General features: G+C 34.3%; 1 protein-coding gene across 1 annotated transcript; it reads right to left on the bottom strand.

Annotated features, from left to right (window-relative positions):
- Window positions 1–1034: 1034 nt before the first annotated feature.
- On the bottom strand, window positions 1035–19770 carry rab15 (RAB15, member RAS oncogene family). The gene is made up of 7 exons (XM_056481022.1): window positions 19432–19770; window positions 9119–9179; window positions 8969–9029; window positions 6563–6640; window positions 6209–6298; window positions 4447–4512; window positions 1035–1797 (listed from the first exon to the last, which is right to left on the bottom strand). The coding sequence occupies exons 1-7, from the start codon at window positions 19553–19555 to the stop codon at window positions 1639–1641; spliced, it is 639 nt and encodes a 212-aa protein (XP_056336997.1). The 5' UTR covers window positions 19556–19770; the 3' UTR covers window positions 1035–1638.
- Window positions 19771–20422: the final 652 nt, after the last annotated feature.

Genomic DNA, 20422 nt, shown 5'->3' on the forward strand with positions numbered 1-20422 from the left:
CACAAAAAACCCTTTTCATTTTTGCCTCCAATTTGTCAATTGTTATTTAGTACTTATTTATAATATCATCACAAATGCAAGTACACTTCTAAAAAACATAAGATTTCATTCTTAAGAATATTTAATTTAATTATAGTCATTTTAACTACTTAATAATCAGGCTTTGGAATCAGAATGTGAAAACGCATATCCTAAATAAATAATAATAATAATAATAAAGTGCAAGCTAAAAAGTAACAGAGGCTGCGATACCTGCTACCAGATCTATTTTCAGTTGTCAGACACCTACATGAAAATATACTAAAGCAATTTATAGTAAAAATTACAGTGTTTTTTAACCATACTGACACCTCCAATAGAAGTAGAGATGTTGCACATCAGCTAAAATGTAGCTAGAATTGGTTACGCATGGGCGATATATATTGCATCACCAAAAATGATTGTGCCATGTCCACGTGTTGTGTGATAAGTCGATATATTGATTTTTGTGACAGGCGTAACCGTCATTATAACAAAATCCTCTTTTTATAATGAAATGTTTATTCATAAATATATGCCCCCGAGAAGAGAACCACAATATCACAGTTCAATATAAATAACCACATACGCATTTCAACTTCTTTTTCTTCCCTTTTGTGGACATATTTCAACAAGTTCTCATATAACACAGGTAAAACACATCAGCATTGTTCAAGAGTTCCTTTAAATCAACATAGTACAATACCATTTACACATAGAAATTCCATAATAGTGTCATTTACATCGAATCTTTAGCAACACCGACCCATGTAGATCATTCTGCATATACATTTCAATCAAGTTTGGATGTAAAATGTGTCGACTAAAGCAGGATCATAAATGGAGTAAAAGTTGAAACATTCCAACTATCCTAAATCAGCTAAATATAGACTATAGATGGGGGAAAAAAGTGCATGATGACGTACTGGTATAAGATAACATTGTCATATAACAACCTCAGAATAATAATAATAATAAGATTCATTCATCTGCAATCACAGTGAACTAAAACGATATTTTTTTACAGTGAAAAGAAGCTCATATTGTGACACCGACATGAGAGACTAGCTTCATAAATGTGTCACCCAAGAATAAATGTATTATCTTGAAAGAGCATTCAGTAAAGGTGAAGTATTTGCGGTCAAGGTTTTAGAGTTGGGAGAATTCTATAGAAAGTCAAATGAGAGCTGGATATATTCATATGAAGCTCAACAGGGTAATGCAAGAAAGAATATTCGATTTCAAATGGCTGCTTTAGGCGTACAATCTTGTTTAGTAAGACAGTTTGTCAATGCCGTCGCACACTTGAATCAACCTCTTCTTAACATTTGATCAGTAAGAAAAGATAGCTGAGTCTAAACATGTGGCTTGAATAAGCATAACAAAATAAATGTACTGTTGCTCTGTGGTGCATTTTTTCCAACTGAAAAATATTCATATATAAGTATTCCGTGTCATCTTAATTTATACTGACTATAAAATAAATAATATTTATAAGAGACAGCAGGATATGAGCCATTTAAAGGCACCAAACACCGTTTTTACCATACCTTGTGAAATGAATAATAAATACAATGTAAATATCCAACTGAACTGAAGTAGTCATGTCACCTTCCGTCCTCAGCACCAGCAGGACTTTCGAGTGTCGTCGCTAACATTACACAAACCTTCCTGCTCCTCCAAATCAGCCAGATTCAACTCGTCATTCAATGATCCTCCCAGCAAATCAAGATCCTTCTTGTTGGCTTGTAATACTAATTCAGCCAGTCGGGTGAAAGACTGGAAAAACCAAAACACATACAGTTGAATTATTAGCCTCCCCTGTATGTTTTTTCCCATAATTTCTGTTTAACTAAAACGAGATTTTTTTGTGATACATTTCTAAGCATAATAGTTTTAATAACTCATTTCTAATAACTGATTTCCTTTATTTTCGCTTTGATGACACTACATAATATTTTACTACACTCAAAAAACCACTGGGTTAATAATAACCCAACTAATAGTTATTTTAACCCAATCCATTAAGTTGTTAAGGTTAACCCATCAATTTGGGTCACAAAAAGAACTAATTTGTTGGGTTATTTTGCCAAAAAGTGGCTTAACCACTATATAATAATAAATTATTATTATTATTGGGTTGATGTCTCCGCTGGGTCCTAAAGGCGAGAATAACTGCTGGATTTCCTAAATATCTGCATTATTTATTCATTCATTTTCTTTTTGGCTTTGTCCCTTTATTAATCCAGGGTCGCCACAGTGGAATGAACTACCAACCTATCCAGCACGTGTTTTACACAGCGGATGCCCTTCCAGCTGCAACCCATCTCTGGGAAATGCATTATTTCCTCAAAAAAAAAAAAAAACTGTGGTGAACACTGAGGTAGAGAAAGCATTTTTATCTGTATATAGATCTGCTGTGATGCGCGTGTTTGTATCATAAAATTAAGAGTGCTGGTGAACCAGATATAAAAAACAAGACACGGAGAGGTAATTTAATTAAAAAAAAACATTATTGCTTTAGAGCTTGAATAAACTTTATAATGCAAAAACAACATTACGCACACATATTAATACAGCTGTTCTGGGTCAGTTAAAACAGTTGACTGTTGAAATTAATTTTTTTTAACCCAACTGGTTGAGTTATTTCATAAATAACCCAATAAAGGATTAAAATAACCCAACAAAACACCATATATTTAACCCAACTGGTTGAATCATTAATAAATAATCCAATAAAGGTTAAAAATAACCCAACAAAGCACCAAATATTAACTCAACCACTGGGTGAAATAAATAACTCAATGTTTTTTAGAGTGTAGATATTTATCAAGATACTAGTTTTCAGCTTAAGTGACATTTAAATAAGCAAGTTAAAAGCAAGTTAGTGTTATTAGGCAAATCATTGTAAAATGATGGTTTGTTCTGTAAACAATCGGAAAAATATTGCTTGAGGGGGCTAATAATTTTGTAATAACCTTAAAATGGGTTTTAAAAAATTTCAAACCGCTATTCTAGCAGAAAGAAAACAAATAAGAGTTGTTTTAATTTCTCCAGAACAAAAAGTAAAATGTCTTGCTCTGTTAAACATCATTTGGGAAATATTTAAAAAACAAAAAAGGAGAAAAACACAACTTTCAATAGTTCAACTTCAACTGTAAATAGTCAGATTAGCTGTAAATAATTAAAATGTAAACACAAAATTATCAGGATTCACCTTTCTTTAAAGGGGTGGCCCAGAGTGTCTTTTTAAGGCTTGGTTGTGTTTATAAGATGCTAAGCAATGTGTTCTCATGCTTCATTTGTAGAAAATCATGTTATTTTTTTCATATATCTTACTTTGATTATAAACAGCTACTCAGCTAACATGAAAACGACTGGCATATTTCCTAGTTTCTCTAAAAGGCCCGCCCTCAAGAGGCTCTGATTGGTCAGCTAACATTAATTTGCTGTGATTCGCGAATCAGCTTTACGTCACACCCCTACAAGCAAGTGCCTTTGCATTGTGTAAACAGTAACACAGTTGAACCTCACGCCTGCTCTCTAAAATAAAATCTGACAAGTGTCTTTCACATATATTCACAATAAGCATGTGTAAGTAATATGAAACATTCTCATATCTTTTGCGAGTTTGTTATTTGAGATGTAGAACGCACGGAAAGCACGCACTGCTGAAGATTGTTGGTGTTTACATTGATTTGATGGATAAATATGAATTTTTAGCTAAGTTGTTAACGATGCCAAACAGCATTTCCCATTGTTTACATCCTTGTTTACGTCCTCACTACAACATACTGTTAATGCTAGAAACTGTGCATGTAATAGATGAAAAAAATAAATAAATAAAGACACTTACAGGTTGTGGCTCACAATCCACAGCTTTGTCGGTTGGAAGAGTTTTAACCTAATTCAAAACTGAACTAAAAGAGATTCTGCAAGCTGTCTCTCGTCAAATGCTAGCTATATATTTTCTTTAAATCTCTGTAACATAATTAAAATTAAGCTGTAGGCACTTCTCTCTTTGTGTCGTGTCCTTTGGAAGCCCAAATACAGAAACAGAACAAACTCTGTGGAAATAGCCTTTTAGCCTTCTCTGCTATAACATTACAGCGCCTCTGGCCATGCCCCGTTGCTGCGCAGGGTGTATGCATGTGGTGAATGCACATAACCTAAAGCGTTTACGATCTCACTAACCTGAATGTATTGTTTTGTAGTCCCCAAATTCCTTCGCTGTAAGCTTTGCTAAGCTAAATCTGTAAAAGCCAGTGTCTCCCTTTGCATTGAATCCTAAGCGTATTACATTCAGAGATGTTGTTTATGTTCACACATCAACATTACATATCAAGTTTAAAATATGATATCGTAGTGGACCACCCCTTTAAAGAAATATGACTGTACGCTACAGGTATAATGAGAAGAAAATTGTACCTCTGTAATGTTGTGGTTGGTAAAGGCACTTGTCTCAAAAAAGTCCATTCCATAAGCTTTGGCAAGCTAGAGAAACAAAGAAAATGGCAGAGAGATGTCTGAAGGAGGTCTTTAAAGTGATTGTTCACCCCCCAAAAATACATCTGTTAATTTGATTAATTGGTTTACCCTTGTGTAAAGTAAGATGTATGGGATTTGTTTTCAGCATCAGGAAATGAAAGATTTTTAGCTAAAAACCAAATCTTTGGTGCTTCATTAAATAGAACTCAACTTCGATCAACATTTTATGGGTCACAAAACATAAACAAAAAAACATACAGGTGGAAAACAAAATTAATACCCATTGGTCATGATGATGGTTGATCAAATTTTCTTGATACAATTAATTACTGAAGATTTTCCCATGACATTTATGTTATTAGCATGTCTAAACTGTAAAATGGTTAGTTTAACAGGTATAATAACAAATATACTTAGTGTACTGCTTTGTTTTTTTAAACATCAGCGTAAACAAATGTTTCAACCAAATTAAATTGCAAAAGGATTTAAAAGAACAATAGGTAACACTTTACAATAAAAGTCTCATTAGTAAATGTTAGCTAACAGATTCAAATCAACCTTGAAAAAAGGCCAGATTTAGTACAGTTAACATGTTAATGTCAGTTAAAACAACCCTGAATTGTATTAGTTACTAACTTTATTTAATAAAAGATTTGTAATCAGATTAAGACTATGATTTTAACGTGTTATTGAGCATTGACATCAGCTAAGATTAATTAAAGCTTTTGTAGATTTCATCCTGAGTTTAGTTAAATGAACTCATGTTAACTATTGGAGCCTTACTGAACAGTTTTAATGTAAAACAGGGCACAGAAATTTCAATTAATATTTCAACATGTAGTAGGCCAGATTAACATGAAACTGTTCATGTTTGAACTATTAATCTTAGCAAATAAGTCTCCAAGCATCTGGAATTGCAAATACTGAGTGAATGTTTGTTTGTTAATCATCATTATTCAATTGTTGAAGATCGGCATTTGTCTAGTCATGACAATACACTGAGCTCTTTGCAACAAACGGAACATTATTACTGAACAGCAAACAGTCCTGATCGTTATTAGACATTTATTTTGTTTTGCCTGTAAGTTTTTAATTTACTCTCAAAGTGTTAGTAGCCACTTATTTGCATTTTATTGCTTACATGTCTTCAATGGGGGGCAGATCATTTAGTGTTATTGCACCCAAACTCTGGAACTCTACCACGCTCACTTCAGTCTGCTAATAATATCTCTGAATTCAAACCTTTACTTAAAACTCACTTGTTTTCTGAATTCTACACTTCTGATCTGCCAAACTGACCACTTTATCTGATCTACCTGCACTCTGCTTATTTGTCTCTTAGGTTTTTGTATTTCCAGTTTGTTATATTTGACTTCCTGTATGTTTGTGCATCTTGTACCATCTTTTTTTGTTGCATTCTTTGTAAAATGTCCTTGAGCTCTGGAAAGGCGCTATATAAATAAAAATTATTATTATTATTATTATGACATGATGCACATTGCAAGCTCATTTTACAGTATTTATGAATTAAATTTTACTCCAATGCAAATTATTAGTTAACTTATTTTTTGCTAGCCAATTAAATTTTGGCATAATGCGAATAATCAGGTGACATTTACAGAGTACAGTAGGCTTATCATATAAGACAATGGTAGCATTAATGACAGATGAAGCCCACAGGAAGGAAGCATTATTTATTTACCTTATTTCCCTGTTCTGTAGCTACTTGTCTCTTCTCATGTTCGTCAGATTTGTTCCCAACAAGTATCTTCTGCACCTTTTCAGGGGCGTACTAATCAGACAGACAATCAAACGAAAGATTTAACCATTGCATTTACTTTCCTACCATTCATTTTAAATTTATAACATTGAAATTTGAAATTCCACATTTGCATTGCGGCTCTAAAAGGCAACCCCTTCATGTATTGTTGAAAGTGAGAAGAGCAGAAGAGGAAAAAGAGGGGTGGTGGAATCTTAATGAAGGGATAGAAATATGGATCAGGTTATATTTGGTTCCAGTAATAAGACAGATGTGCTATAAACTGCACAGCCTCACCTCATCTACATCACTGGCCCACTTCATGATGTGCTGGAATGAGCGCTCGCTTGTGATGTCATACACCAGAAATATACCCTGTTGATACACAATCATCCAACCATACTTAATAATGAGTGTATATAGACAGCAACAGGTGTCCCAATTAGTCCTGACCCCTTAATTAGATAATAACCTTACTTCCATCATCAATGTAGTTTAAATGTATGGTTCAGAGACGACCACTAAGAAACCCAGAAAAGTGATCAATAGCAAAAAACATCAATAGCATGCAATGTCTGCCATTATTGAGGGTGTGTTTAGTCCTAATTCACATAACTATCGGTCTTAAATAGTATACTATCCATCCTAAATGGTATAGTCCATAATCGCAGTGTTTAAATTAGTATTCCAAAGACTATTTCCAGTAGAAATTCACAGTGCTAAACATTTATTTCATGTTATTTCATCTTATTTATTTTTGTTTCGTGCATTACATTTCATTTGCAACAACATTGTGAACTTTATATTGACAGCTTTGGTAATTAACGTTATTTGCACAATTACATGAAGATTTACATGCTAAATCCGTTCAGTACAGTAGGAAGTTAATTCTATAAGAAATGTGGAGGAAGCGATTGACAGTTCATGTAACCAAGCAACAGTACGGTTTATGAGGAAGTGTGTCCCAAAGCGTGTCTGCTCCTCTTTTGCACTCAAAAGTATGTGTGTAAAAATACACGCACACATAGGACCACATGACCCTTGACCAAAAATATATATAATAAATAAGAATAAATAAAACAGTCTAAATTTGTCTAAATTAAGTTTTTAGCAATGCATATTACCAATCAAGTATTACATTTTGATTTATTTATGGAAGGAAATTTACTAAATATCTTTATGAAACATCTTTTTTTGGCATAAAATAAAATTCATAATTTTTACATCATGTTTCTGTACACAACTTTGACTAATAAAGTAATAACGTGCACCTTTTGTAAAGCTGCTTTGGGCCGATAATTATTGTGAAAAGTGCTATAAAAATAAACTGGACTTAAATTAGGCTCAAACAAAGCATTTTTGTCTTTTCCCACAAATATAGCTGTGCATAATAAGACTGGTTTTGTGATCCTGGGTTACACATACAGTTGAAGTCAGAATTATTAGCCCCCCTTTGAATTTTTTTTTCTTTTTTAAATATTTCCCAAATGATGTTTAACAGACCAAGGAAAATTTCACAGTATGTCTGGTAATATTTTTTCCTCTGGAAAAAGTCTTATTTGCTTTATTTCGGCTAGAATAAAAGCAGTTTTTAATTTTTTTAAACACCATTTTAAGGTCGAAATTATTAGCCCCTTTAAGCAAATTTTTTTTTGATAGTCTACAGAACAAACCATCATTATACAATAACTTGCCTAACTACCCTAACCTGCCTAGTTAACCTAATTAACCTAGTTAAGCCTTTAAATGTCACTTTAAGCTGTATAGAAGTGTTTTGAACAATATCTAGTCAAATATTATTTACTGTCATCATGGAAAAGATAAAATAAATCAGTTATTAGAAATGAGTTATTAAAACTATTATGTTTAGAAATGTGTTAAAAAAAAATCTTCTCTCCGTTAAACAGAAATTGGGGGAAAAAAATAAACAGGGAAGCTAATAATTCCAGGGGGGGCTAATAATTTTGACTTCAACTATATATATAAAAAGTCAAAATTATTAGCCAAAACAAAGTTTTTTTCTAATGGAAAAGAAAAAGATTTTTACTTGCTTCATCAAAAAAACAAAAACAAGTTATTTCTTAACCACGTATTTTAAACAATGTGCCAAAACAAGTATACTCCAGTGATATACATTATTCAACATAACGTTTTTTTAAAGAAATAAAGAAATAAGACAAGTTTTTAAAATGATAAAAATCTAAATATATGCACAACATTGTCCGGGTCAGTGTCCCCACCATGAATATATGGAGAACTTTTAAACAAATGTTATTGTAGAGAAGAGAATGAAACCATATTGCCAAAGAGAGTTAAATTACTTTTTGTTAAAACGTTTATTGAGATGTATTGTTGGTGATTGCATGGGTGTTGGCCCGATTGGGTAACTCCACACGGATATAAGAAAATTAAGACCCATTTAAAATGATTAAGAGCCTATAAGCCAATATTTCAGTAAATATACCATTTTGTTTTTGCTATTCAAGACATTTTAGGACCCCACGGACACCCTGGCTAACATTGTTACAGACCTAGCTCTGTATGCAATTCTCTAGCCATGGAAAAGCACACCAGTTCTTTGAAAGTACGCTAATCAAATCAGCTCCAAACTATCAATAGCTCAAGCTGTGAACTAGCATGCTGTTCAGGCTGTTGAAAAAAAGAGTGTATATGACTATCTATTACTGAATCTGTGAAAGTCACCTGTGCTCTTCTGTAGTACTGCTTAGTGATGGTCTGATATCTCTCCTGACCCGCCGTGTCCCTGTAGACATACAGAAACATTCCATGAGCAAAACAAACTGACCAAACACTGTTATATTATCCTCACACACTCAAAAAAAAAAAACATACCATATCTGTATCCGTACTTTAATGCCATCTATCTCTAAGGTCTTCATTTTAAAATCGACACCTAGAGAAGAAAACAAAAAACATTTCATAGTGATTTTAAATGTTTTAGCATAAACACAGAGTTATGTCATATTGAATCAAATCTAAATATCATCAGATTTGATGAATGCTTTAAACAAAAACCCTTAAATATAATCAATGCCATCACGGGAGTTTACTTGTCCTGATCAAGTGATCTGAGAAAAACAGAGCCGAGAGACTGAAGAAAATAAGCAGAGATTGTGAGAAATGAGAACTACAAATGAGAGTGCATATTGGTGGGTCATTTCAGACATTTTGAAGAATACAGAGTGCCTCTAGGTGACATTTATACGCTATCAAAAGTCAGATCTTGTAAGTTAGTTAATTTTAAGAAGTTTAATTAAACCATCAAAATATAAATGGCATAAGTAACCGCAATCTTGGTTAAGGTACTGACAAAATTATCTGTCAAAAGAAGCAAATTAAAACCTATCATGCAATATAGGTTTTATTTTACCATGCAAAATTAATGCACAAAAAAGCAACAGCTCACAAGAACTAATGTATATACAGTGACTACAGTACAATCAGTTATTAATAATTGATGCTTTCTCTTTTGTATTTGATTTGCAGCCATGCTCCTGCACATATCATCATGTTTCACAGTCAACTGAAACGTGGACCACATACAAATCCTTCACACTGTTACCAACTTCGTAATATGATTCGTAAAATCTACATAAAACTTAACATCAATATGTTTAAACAAATAAAAACAATAAAAATGGCATACAAGATGGCATACAAAATAAATAACACAAAACCAGTGAAAATAAGATGTTAGCTTACATGTGGGATTATTTTATTTGAATTGACTTTCTATTTATTTTCATGCTGCTTTCTGCCATTTCATAAAAAAGGAGCTTGACAAACAACACAAAGCAGAACAGACTTAATCAAATCCATTGCTAAAACATTATTATCTTTGTCCTGCTGTTTTCTCAACAACCTGATCTCACTTGCTGGAAGATGTTATTCGTGATCTGGCTTTTGTCAGATAACATTTATGCAATATTCAGCTGCAAACAGGATTCAATGTGCTATTAGACATACATGACAAAAAGAAAAATGATTAACAATTAAAAATCTAGCCCATTTGTTAATGCTAATGTTTTTATGGTCGCTCTGACCACAGGACTGGAATTGGAAATTAGCCAGCTAATGCTGGCATATTTACAGTAATGCTAATTAGCACGCTTTGTCCTCTTTAATCAAGTTTTGTTTGCAAAATTTCAAACAAAATGAATTGATGTTCTGGCAATTTGAAGTGCTTCTTTTAACCTCATTAGTAAATCACTTAAAAGCATCTGCTAAATGAATGAATGTAAATGTACGTGCAAAATACAAACAGCTGGAATATCTTATAATTTCCCAATAATTATTTACATGTGAAAGTAAGGCTGATCGGTAACTGCTGATAATCACATTTGGTGACTTAATCAGTTGTCAATAAATCTGACAGATCTTATGAACTGATCACAAGTTGACAACATAACACATGCAATGACCAGAGTAACAGGAGCTTGGGGGCAAAAAAATCCACTCAAATTAAAGATAAGTGGGCATTACCCATATAGTTAAACTAAACTATCTGAACGTGGGGTTGGGTGCCATGCCTTCTTTTTAAAATCTGACTTTTTTGTATGACTGAACTTCAACTAAAACCAAAAGATACTTACAGTTGAAGTCAGAATTATTAGCCCACCTTCGAATTTTTTTTTCCTTTTATAAATATTTCCTAAATTATGTTTAACAGAGCAAGGACATTTTCACAGATAATATTTTTCCTTCTGAAGAAAGTCTTATTTGCTTTATTTCGGCTAGAATAAAAGCAGTTTTAAATTTTTTAAACACCATTTTAAGGTCAAAATTATTAGCCCCTTTAAGCTATTTTTTTCGATAGGCAAGTTATTGTATATCGATGGTTTGTTCTGTAGACTAATTACCCTAACCTGCCTAGTTAAACTAATGAACCTAGTTAAGCCTTTAAATGTCACTTTAAGCTGTATAGAAGTGTCTTCAAAAATATCTAGTCAAATATTATTTACTGTCATCATAGCAAAGATAAAATAAATCAGTTATTAGAAATGAGTTATTAAAACTATTATGTTTAGAAATGTGTTGAAAAAAATCTTCTCGGTTAAACAGAAATTGGGGAAAAAATAAACAAGGGGGCTAATAATTTCGTGGGGGGTGGGGGGGATGGGGGCTAATAATTCTGACTTCAACTGTATGTTTCCTTGTGAGATCAGGCTGGTTACTAAACTCCAATTACATTGTAACTTATGCATTTCTTTGCAGTGTTAAGGCTTATAACCAATTAGATGTGTTTCTGTTGTACTTTGAATGCAGTAACCAATCAGAAGTGTTGAACTGGTCATGTTTTTTAAATAAATTGAGCTAGACAAAACATGACCTGACATGTTTTGTCTGTGTAGTCAAATTCTGAAAACAAACAATGTTTCTGTTTTCTTTCCGCTGTCAGACACATGTTGGGTGATGTTTAAGATTAAATCGGTTATGTTCAGCTAACAATGTATTGTAGGCTATTTAATAACTAAAATATATGGATAGATATCCTCAAATTTGGGCTTTGTTTGTTTGTCATTCAAGCTTTATATCACTTGTATAAAGTTTAAATGATTGGGATAAGGAACAGTACAGGAAATTAATAGTTGGTATCCAAAGAAAACTCCAAGGAAAACCTACATGATTTCCTTGAACAAGAGTTAAAAGTTTGATTCATTCATTGATTCATTTTCTTTTTGGCTTGGTCCCTTTATTAATCCAGGGTCACCATAGCGGAATGAACAACCAATTTATTCAGCATATGTTTTATGCAGCGAATGCCCTTCCAGCTGCAACCCATCACTGGGAAACACCCATATACTCTCTCATTCACACTCACACACTACAGACAATTTAGCCTTCCCAATCTACCTATACCACATGTCTTTATGTGACTGTATAGTAGGAATGACACAATCTTGTAAGGTGTGAAATCATAATGAGATCTTGAGCCCTGAAAGAAAATATCTCCCTTAAAAGCTGAGACAGGCAAGAAACTTCAGATAAAATAATGCCACAGCAAAACTGCAGTAATAAATGAGCATCTGTCAAAAATTTCCACCGAAAGACTTTCCATCTCCTTCAAGAGTGATTTTTCTAGGCATTTCCATTCTTCAAAATACAGTCTTTTCTATTTTTAACCCGTCTATGATGCAACGAGATTTAAGAAAAGAGACCAATTATCAGATTTTTGACAACTCACCGAAAGAAACCTCAGTTGTTTGCATCAGTTTCTAAAGGACTCAATTCAATGTCTGGAACCAGATGGCAAGTGTTGCACAAGAATAAGCAAGTGCATGAAATACTTCCATAAGACAGAATTACAAAGTCATCTTTAATAGAGTTACTTTAATGCCAACCGCAGAGCTCCATAGCCCCGTCTTCATCAAACCGTATTAAATAAAGCAGTGGTGTTAGTGCCCTGGGCCGTCCAGCAGGGATACATAGAAAGGTCATCACCACAGCTACTCAATTGCTTGGCCTGGGGCAAAAGAAAATGATGAAATAGCGTCTTTCTCTTCCTCTCTCCCAGAATCACAGGCAGTGAGAAGACAAAACACTACTACTACAAAAAAAAAAAAAAAACAAGAAACCTAAACCAGAGATTGAGGACTTCTCCTTACATAAAGTGCATTGAAGTTCTTACCCCATGAAAAAAAGTTTACACTCACTTAAAGACACCAGTCATATTAGCAGTCTGTGCTAATTTGGCACAGTGGCCATGTTGGAGCAGGTTACTACACAGCTTACCTTGGTAACCCTCCATTCAAAACATATATAATCTAAATAATTAACCAATTAATTAATTAATAATGCAAGACTAATTGAATAGAACATTTCCACAATGACGTGGTCACTTGAAAACTTCTGCATGATGCTACACTACATACAAAAATTGAATACACCTTTAAAAGGAGAACTATGCTTCATTTTACAATATGAGACACAAGTCTCAGTTGTCCTAAAAAGTTGCAGCTTAAAATACCAAACGAAATGCTAATAAACTAGGGTTTCAGGTTTAACTTTTCAAATGTATTGAAATAACATCATTATAAAAACATGACATCATATAACAACAACTCTCTAAATAATAAAACTAAATGAGAATAATGCAATTTTAGAATTCTGAATATAAAATGTTACGACCCGCTCCTCTGAGTCACAACATAAAAGAGAGTTCAAGCAACAAAATAATCTGAATGCAAATTGTTTATTGTAAATTAAACTAATAGAACAACAATCCAGCACAACAAACAAATGTCTAGGGATAAATAATGAAGGTAAGAACTTAAGATATAATCACAACTTTAATTACATGATATAAATAATGCAAAACAAAACCATAAGATTAACAAGTCAAAGTGATGGCAGGTCTTGACATGAGGACGTTCAAATAGCCACACCATCCTAGGGAAGCTAGCACAACAACTCTTATTTATATGCATTGAACTAAATGGGGGGTGGGGGGGGGGGGGGGGGGGTTCACGGTGACGCAAGTGTGTAGCACGTTCGCCTCACAGCAAGAAGGTCGCTGGTTTAAGACTCGGCTGGCTCAGTTGGCGTTTTTGTGTGGAGTTTGCATAACCTCCCCGTGTTCGCGTGCATTTCCTCCAGGTGCTCCGGTTTCCCCCACAAGTCCAAAGACATGTGGTATAGGTGAATTGGGTGGGATAATTGGTCGTAGTGTATGAATGTTTCCCAGTGATGGGTTGCAGCTGGAAGGGCATCCACTATGTAAAATACATGCTGGCGGTTCATTCCGCTGTGGCGACCCCAGATTAATAAAGGGACCGAGTCAAAAAGAAAATGGATGGATGAATGGATGATCAGGATCTGCCACATAATCCAATAAGGAATCTTGGGGTTGTCACAAAAAGTATAGTGCTTTGCTTCATTTGGTCACTTTCCAAACTGCATGCAGAATAAACAAAACTAAAAAAAATTAATAATCTTATCCACTATTTTATTGGCTGCAATGAGCCTGCTATGTAATACACATCGCTTCCAAATGAAGTTGTAGGTTTTGATACTACCACTCCTAAGTCATGTTCAATTGTATGATGAGATCTGTATTTAAATTTCAGTAAAGCAACAGCCTTTTCCTTTCCATTCCATGCCAAACTTTTATACCTGCTCCCGCTAACCGCCTCTTCACAGTTTTTGTTCCGCTTCAATCAACATTCCGATGTTAAATCATTCATCATTTAACTGTAACATTTTCTTCACAGTCTGAGGTTTTTTTAAGTAATGCTTACATTTAAATCTGCCGTTATTTTGTTTTTGAGTGCATGGTCAATTAAAAAAAGGGATCATTAAAGATGGGCACAAAAATTACCAAATTTTGTTAGTCTTAATTTTGCTCTAAGTCTCTAATTCCCCACCGGTGGGACTCATCCCCCACATTGAGAAATGCTGCTTTATATCATCCTTTAAATCAGGGGTGCCCAAACTTTTTCACATGAGGGGCCAAAATAAAAATATCATTGAGAGCCATGGGCCAAAGATAAATTTATCAAACTACTTTACATTAAAGTTGGCATGGGTAATTGCCTAATTCCTTTCATAATATTAAAAAATAAACAGAAAACATTACTTTGCATTAACTAATGTGGTAAAAAAAAAAAAAAAAAAAAAAAAAATATATATATATATATATATATATATATATATATATATATATATATATATATATATATATATATATATATATATATATATATATATATATATATATATATATATATAACTTACTGTGATAAAAACATAACCACATTTAACACAGTGGAGTTCAATGCTGAATACACTGGTCAAGCAGAAGCTGCCTTTGCCTTGATTCGCACACCAAAGTCTCTATTCATCATTTAAAATTGAATCCATTTAAATTGAAACATTTATTTTCAGAACATTTATTTTCTTTTTGTAGCTTAACAATAAAACAAACAAATAAAATGGTACATTAAATTTCAAATGACAATCTCTAAACCATTCTCAAATGGGATGGTGGGCCAATTCAAAGGTTACCATGGGCCAACTTTGGCCCGCGGGCCCTAGTTTGGCCATTTTTGCTTTAAATACTATTTTAATAGAAGCAAAACCACACCGTTTTTTAGGTGGGTCCCTTTAAATGCAAAGGAGCTTTCCAAAAAAAGGCAGAACCTTTACAGTTTTTGCAGAAAGTCTCACAACAAAACATCTGCTTGGTTTCATGTTTATGTGACACCAAGTAAAAGTGGATTTTGTGATAAGACCCCTAGCAACAGTTTTCAGGACAGACTTCGTCCATTTTCTCAAGGGCAATTGTTATGACTTGTAGTTTTGACAAAACTTAATCAAACGCTATTTTATTTTTAATGAATTATATTCATGGTTTTGAAAGTACTTAGAAACTGCAGCATTTAAGTAGTTAAGTACTGTCAAAGTCAATTATAGCACTTACCTAAAACATTATCGAATGAAAATGTAAAAATCCTTAATTGTAGCTACGTTTTTAAAAGTTGAAAACTGACTTTAAATCAAGGCACTAAAAAGTTTCTAATTTTAGTACTTTTGATGCAAAAAAATAATTTCTTATGTAGCTATATGAGCTACAGTGGTCCTCACTTAAAACAATACAATAAAACCAAGACAAATTATGAAGTTCATCTATCTAATGATTATTATACAATCAGTTTAACGGGACAAAAGTCAATATGTTAATAAAAGTTTAATTTTAAGCTTATATTTGTAACTTTATCAATATATTACACCTCTGATATCATAAGGCTTCTGGACAATTAAAGCAGACCTTTGATCTAATGGTCACCGGACATACAGTAATGAGTATCTAACTTGACATAATGTGCCAGAGCCATGACAATTAAATCATCACTTTGACACTACCTTTCTGAGACAGTGGCTAATTCGAAATGGAAATAAATGTAACAAGACAATAGTGCAATTTTCTACAGCGATTAAGCCGTACACATTTAAACAAGTCCAACTCTCTAGTGTTGCTGACAACCTCTCCAACAATTAACTGGAGAAAACAATGAAATGGAATAGAGCTTATATCTTTGCTTTACTCGTTATCTTCAAGCTAATCGATCGGCAGCTGCATTCTATAGCAAAAACAATTCGACATAACAGCATGGCATCTTGAGGCACATACAGAAGCGCTAGCTTCCATTAGCTAATGCTTCAAATTAACTTTCAGACCACACCGACATCTCTTCCATGGTGAATAATATTTCAGTAAAGCACTAAAGCCCTTGACAGCCTAGTATCACAATATATATAGGTCACAGCCCTGCGGACTAGAGCTTACTGAACCATGTTTTAGGGCAAGACATCAGCCATCTCTCAGGACCAGTCAGACTAAAGCTTTTATCTCCAGCAGGAAAGATTGTTCTGTATCACATCACTGCTTAACCAAAACAGATCCATCCCACCATATTAAATAAACACTGGCGGGACAGACAGCAGGCTGCAGGAATGAGTCAGACCTTCTGAATTTTTATTGATTTTGGGGGAGAATCATCACCAGAGCAGCAGGAGGAATCTTATGTCTAATTTTCGAAAGCAAGGCGTCTATTTTTTTTGCTTCCCTGGAAACGCCAAGAGAGCTCTACAACAGAGCATACCCTGAACTTTTGCTAAATAACAGCCTGACATTCACTCTACGTCTAATGAAGCATGTGATTTAATAGAGGGATAACATTTTGGGTAAGAGTTCAGCACCTCAGACGCGTCATTAAAAGGAATAGTTCCCATAAAATGTAAATTTCGTTATCAATTACTCATCATCCTACCTTTCCAAATTTATGTGAACGCAAAACAAAATTTCACATAATGTCAATCGTGTTAAATAATGACAACAATTTCAAGCAAAGTGTCACTTTGAATCTCATAATGAAAATTCAATGCTGCTATTGAAATTCATTTATTTATTTTTTGGGGGGGCTTAGTCCTTTATTTATAAGGGGTCGCCATAGCGGAATGAACCTCCAACTATTCCTGCATATGTTTTATGCAGCGGATGTCCTTCCAGCCACATGCCAGTACTGGGAAACAACCATACACACTCATTCACACACACACACTCATGCACTACGGATAATTTAGTTTATTCAATTCACCTATAGCACAAGTCTTTGAACTGTGGTGGAAACTGGAGCACCTGGAGAAAACCCATGCGAACACTGGTAGAACATGCAAACTCAGAAATGCCAACTGACCCAGCCAGGACTTGAACCAGCGACCTTCTTGCTGTACTTTTTTGATAGTCCAAAAGCTATATTGAGGCAGCTTTAAATTACCAACAGCCAACCAATAATGGTTTACTCAATTTTTTTTAAAATCTGTAATGTTTAGAAAAAAAATATATAATTTTTAAAAACAAATGCTCGGTCTAGCTCTTAAGCACATTTTTTAAAGAAGATCCTTACGGTGCATTCACAAGGGGCGTCAGCGTCAACGCTTCCCATTCACTTTGAACGGGTGACGTGAAGCGTTGCTGAACTGAGTTGTGGGCCCTTCTGCTCTGCTTCAGCAGCGTTGCTCGCTGCAGAAATTGGGACTTCCTCAACTTTTCAAGCCCCAACGGAAGCATCAGCCAATTAGATCGCTGTATGCAAATAAACCAGCTCAGACAGTAGCTGATAGTGGACGCTGAAGCCCCATGTGAATTAGCGTTACAAATGTATAAAAAAGTGCTAAAATATGTAAAAATGTATAAATACTATTCAATTAATAAAATGTAAACACAATGGTTGTCTTAAAGACATAGTTCACTCAAAGCTGAAAATTGACATCATTCACTTTCGCTTTACTTCATCCAAACCTGTTAAGGTTGCCTGTACCTTTAATGCTAGTTCTCCCCACCAACCGTTCCCCCGTGCCTGTGAGAGTGTGAACCTCCGGCAGCATCAGATAAACTGTACAGTGCCCAACATGAAGGAAGCAGATCTCACGTAACGTTTGTCAGAAATACTACAGCAAGAACTTTCCCAATGATTATTATAATTTGTTGTGGAGTTAATTCAAGCCTTTCTGCAATGATGAGTCACACATAATGTTGTTACAAAGTTCATGCACACACAGCAGACACACACACACACAGCGCACACATTTAACTTTTCACTGCTTTGCTTGACAAATGTGACAGGATATAGGTTAATCTCTTTAATATCCATAATTATATTCATTTATGATTGTACATGCGGCTGTGGTGATAAAGTAAAGACGGTAAAATCGCTGTAATTCATTGCAAACATGCACTGTTTTAAAAATATTTTAAACTTGTAAATCTCATTCTTGATCACATTTGATGATGATTGATGATCACGTTGTGGTCGGCCTCAAAATTGGAGGGATTTGGATCCGATTTTAACATCAGGAAATGAAAAAAAAATATATAAAAGATATAAAGATTTATTGTCTTTATATCACCCTACTGTGGACACACTATACCTACACACAGTTCTGTCCAAACAGCTTCTAAAAGAGGATTTTCATCATAGGTGCACTTTCACATGAGGAAAAACAAGATAAAACTTTGCAATCTAGAATAATCTCTCTGTTCATCTTCTACAAGTTATTTATCTGTTGTCGGGATGTATCTGCACAATGGGAGCACCACACTATATGAACACTGAAAAGATGAGAAGTTTATGAAGCACACAGAATTCTGTTTTTCATAACAACCAATCAACTCAAATAAAATGACTCCTGCTCCTTGAAAGCTCACAGTGATAAAATATTCATTTTAAGGAAAGCAGCTCACAGCTGAGACCGAAGATTACAATTGAGTTAAACCTGATTTCCATTTCATATCAACACAAAGAACTTGCAAAATACAAAGACAGGACACTTTTATAGGCATCAATTGTGGATACACGCAAAGCACCTGCACTTTCAGGGTCCATTCATGCAATATAGGATTAAAAACTACCTGTTTATTATTTTTAAAAGGACAGTCAAGCGTTAAAAAGCACATATGTTTACAATCAAGTGTGTCAGAAAGAACTAGAAGACCTTGTGTGTGTGAATGCATCTCACTATGTGTTGTAATTCTCCAGCCTTTCTTTTCACGGCTCATTGACTATAATGGCCCAGCAGCGCCTGTGTTTTTCTTATCTGTTTGTTCTGCAACTCTTTGAACGGATGCATGAAAGTAACACTCTTACCGATGGTGGAAATGTGAGAGGGATGAAATTCATTGTCCGTGAATCTGCATAATAAACAGGTTTTGCCGACACCGGAGTCCCCGAGCAGCAGGAGTCTGAACAGCACATCGTACTGTTTGGCCATGGTGTCTTATGGTCAACAATTAAAGGAACTCAGCGTCGGGTTTCCATGTCCACCCTCTTCAAAGTATCATCTTCTCCCTTTTTCCATCGACGTGCGGATTTCCCCTAAAGAGCGTGAGGATAAAGCTGGAGTCAGTGTGATCAGAGCCGATGCTGTGTGGTGTGGTGGGTGCGGTGCGGTGCGGTGGGCTACAAGATCTCTGTGCGTTCAGCCGACATCCTTCACACCTCAGGAAATGAGTGGAGATTACGGCCACTGGGCATCGTGCTTCTGATAACAATATTAATCTAGATTAATTTTATATTTACTAAGATTGCGCGAATACATGCATTTAGGATAGTTTCATCTTAATGTTAAAAAATAAAATTGAGGCAAGACAAAATATTACAATAAATATTATAGTATTAGAGCGTCATAAAGTCAAAATGGAGCTGTTTTTTTCTTGTTTACAATAAATAATAATAATAAAAAAGCCGAGAATCGTGATCGAGTCAGAATGGATGAGTCGGATCTTTTCCAATGAATCAACTGAATCGAATCGCAAAACTGGATTGAACTATTGGTTCCACAAATCAATCAGAGTGATAAAAGTACTGAACATTCTGGACAACATTTTTATTTTAATCATTTTAATTTTTTGTGATTATTCTAGATGTTTTGATGCAATATAAGCAGCATAAAAATGGTTAAAATGTGTATTTCAATTTTTATAAAAAGAAAGAAAAAAAGAAAGAAATTCACCTTCACTTCATAAATCTGTTTTTAAAGACAAATGTATCTAAATTTGAACCCATTATATTTGCAATACTGAGTGCGATCAATCAAAAAGAGCATTATTGCAAAAGCATTATAGCAGCTTCCATTTTT

The sequence above is a fragment of the Danio aesculapii genome, chromosome 20 (genome assembly GCF_903798145.1).
Source record: "Danio aesculapii chromosome 20, fDanAes4.1, whole genome shotgun sequence".
Classification (NCBI taxonomy): domain Eukaryota; kingdom Metazoa; phylum Chordata; class Actinopteri; order Cypriniformes; family Danionidae; genus Danio; species Danio aesculapii.

What these genes read in the sequence shown, in the direction of transcription:
- rab15 (XM_056481022.1), bottom strand. Translation starts at nt 19,555, where the DNA reads ATGGCCAAACAGTACGATGTGCTGTTCAGACTCCTGCTGCTCGGGGAC. An exon ending in GGGCCAGTGATGTAGATGAG is followed by an intron (nt 6,299 to 6,562) that starts GTGAGGCTGTGC and finishes CTGTCTGATTAG; the next exon opens with TACGCCCCTGAAAAGGTGCA. An exon ending in CCAACCACAACATTACAGAG is followed by an intron (nt 1,798 to 4,446) that starts GTACAATTTTCT and finishes TGGTTTTTCCAG; the next exon opens with TCTTTCACCCGACTGGCTGA.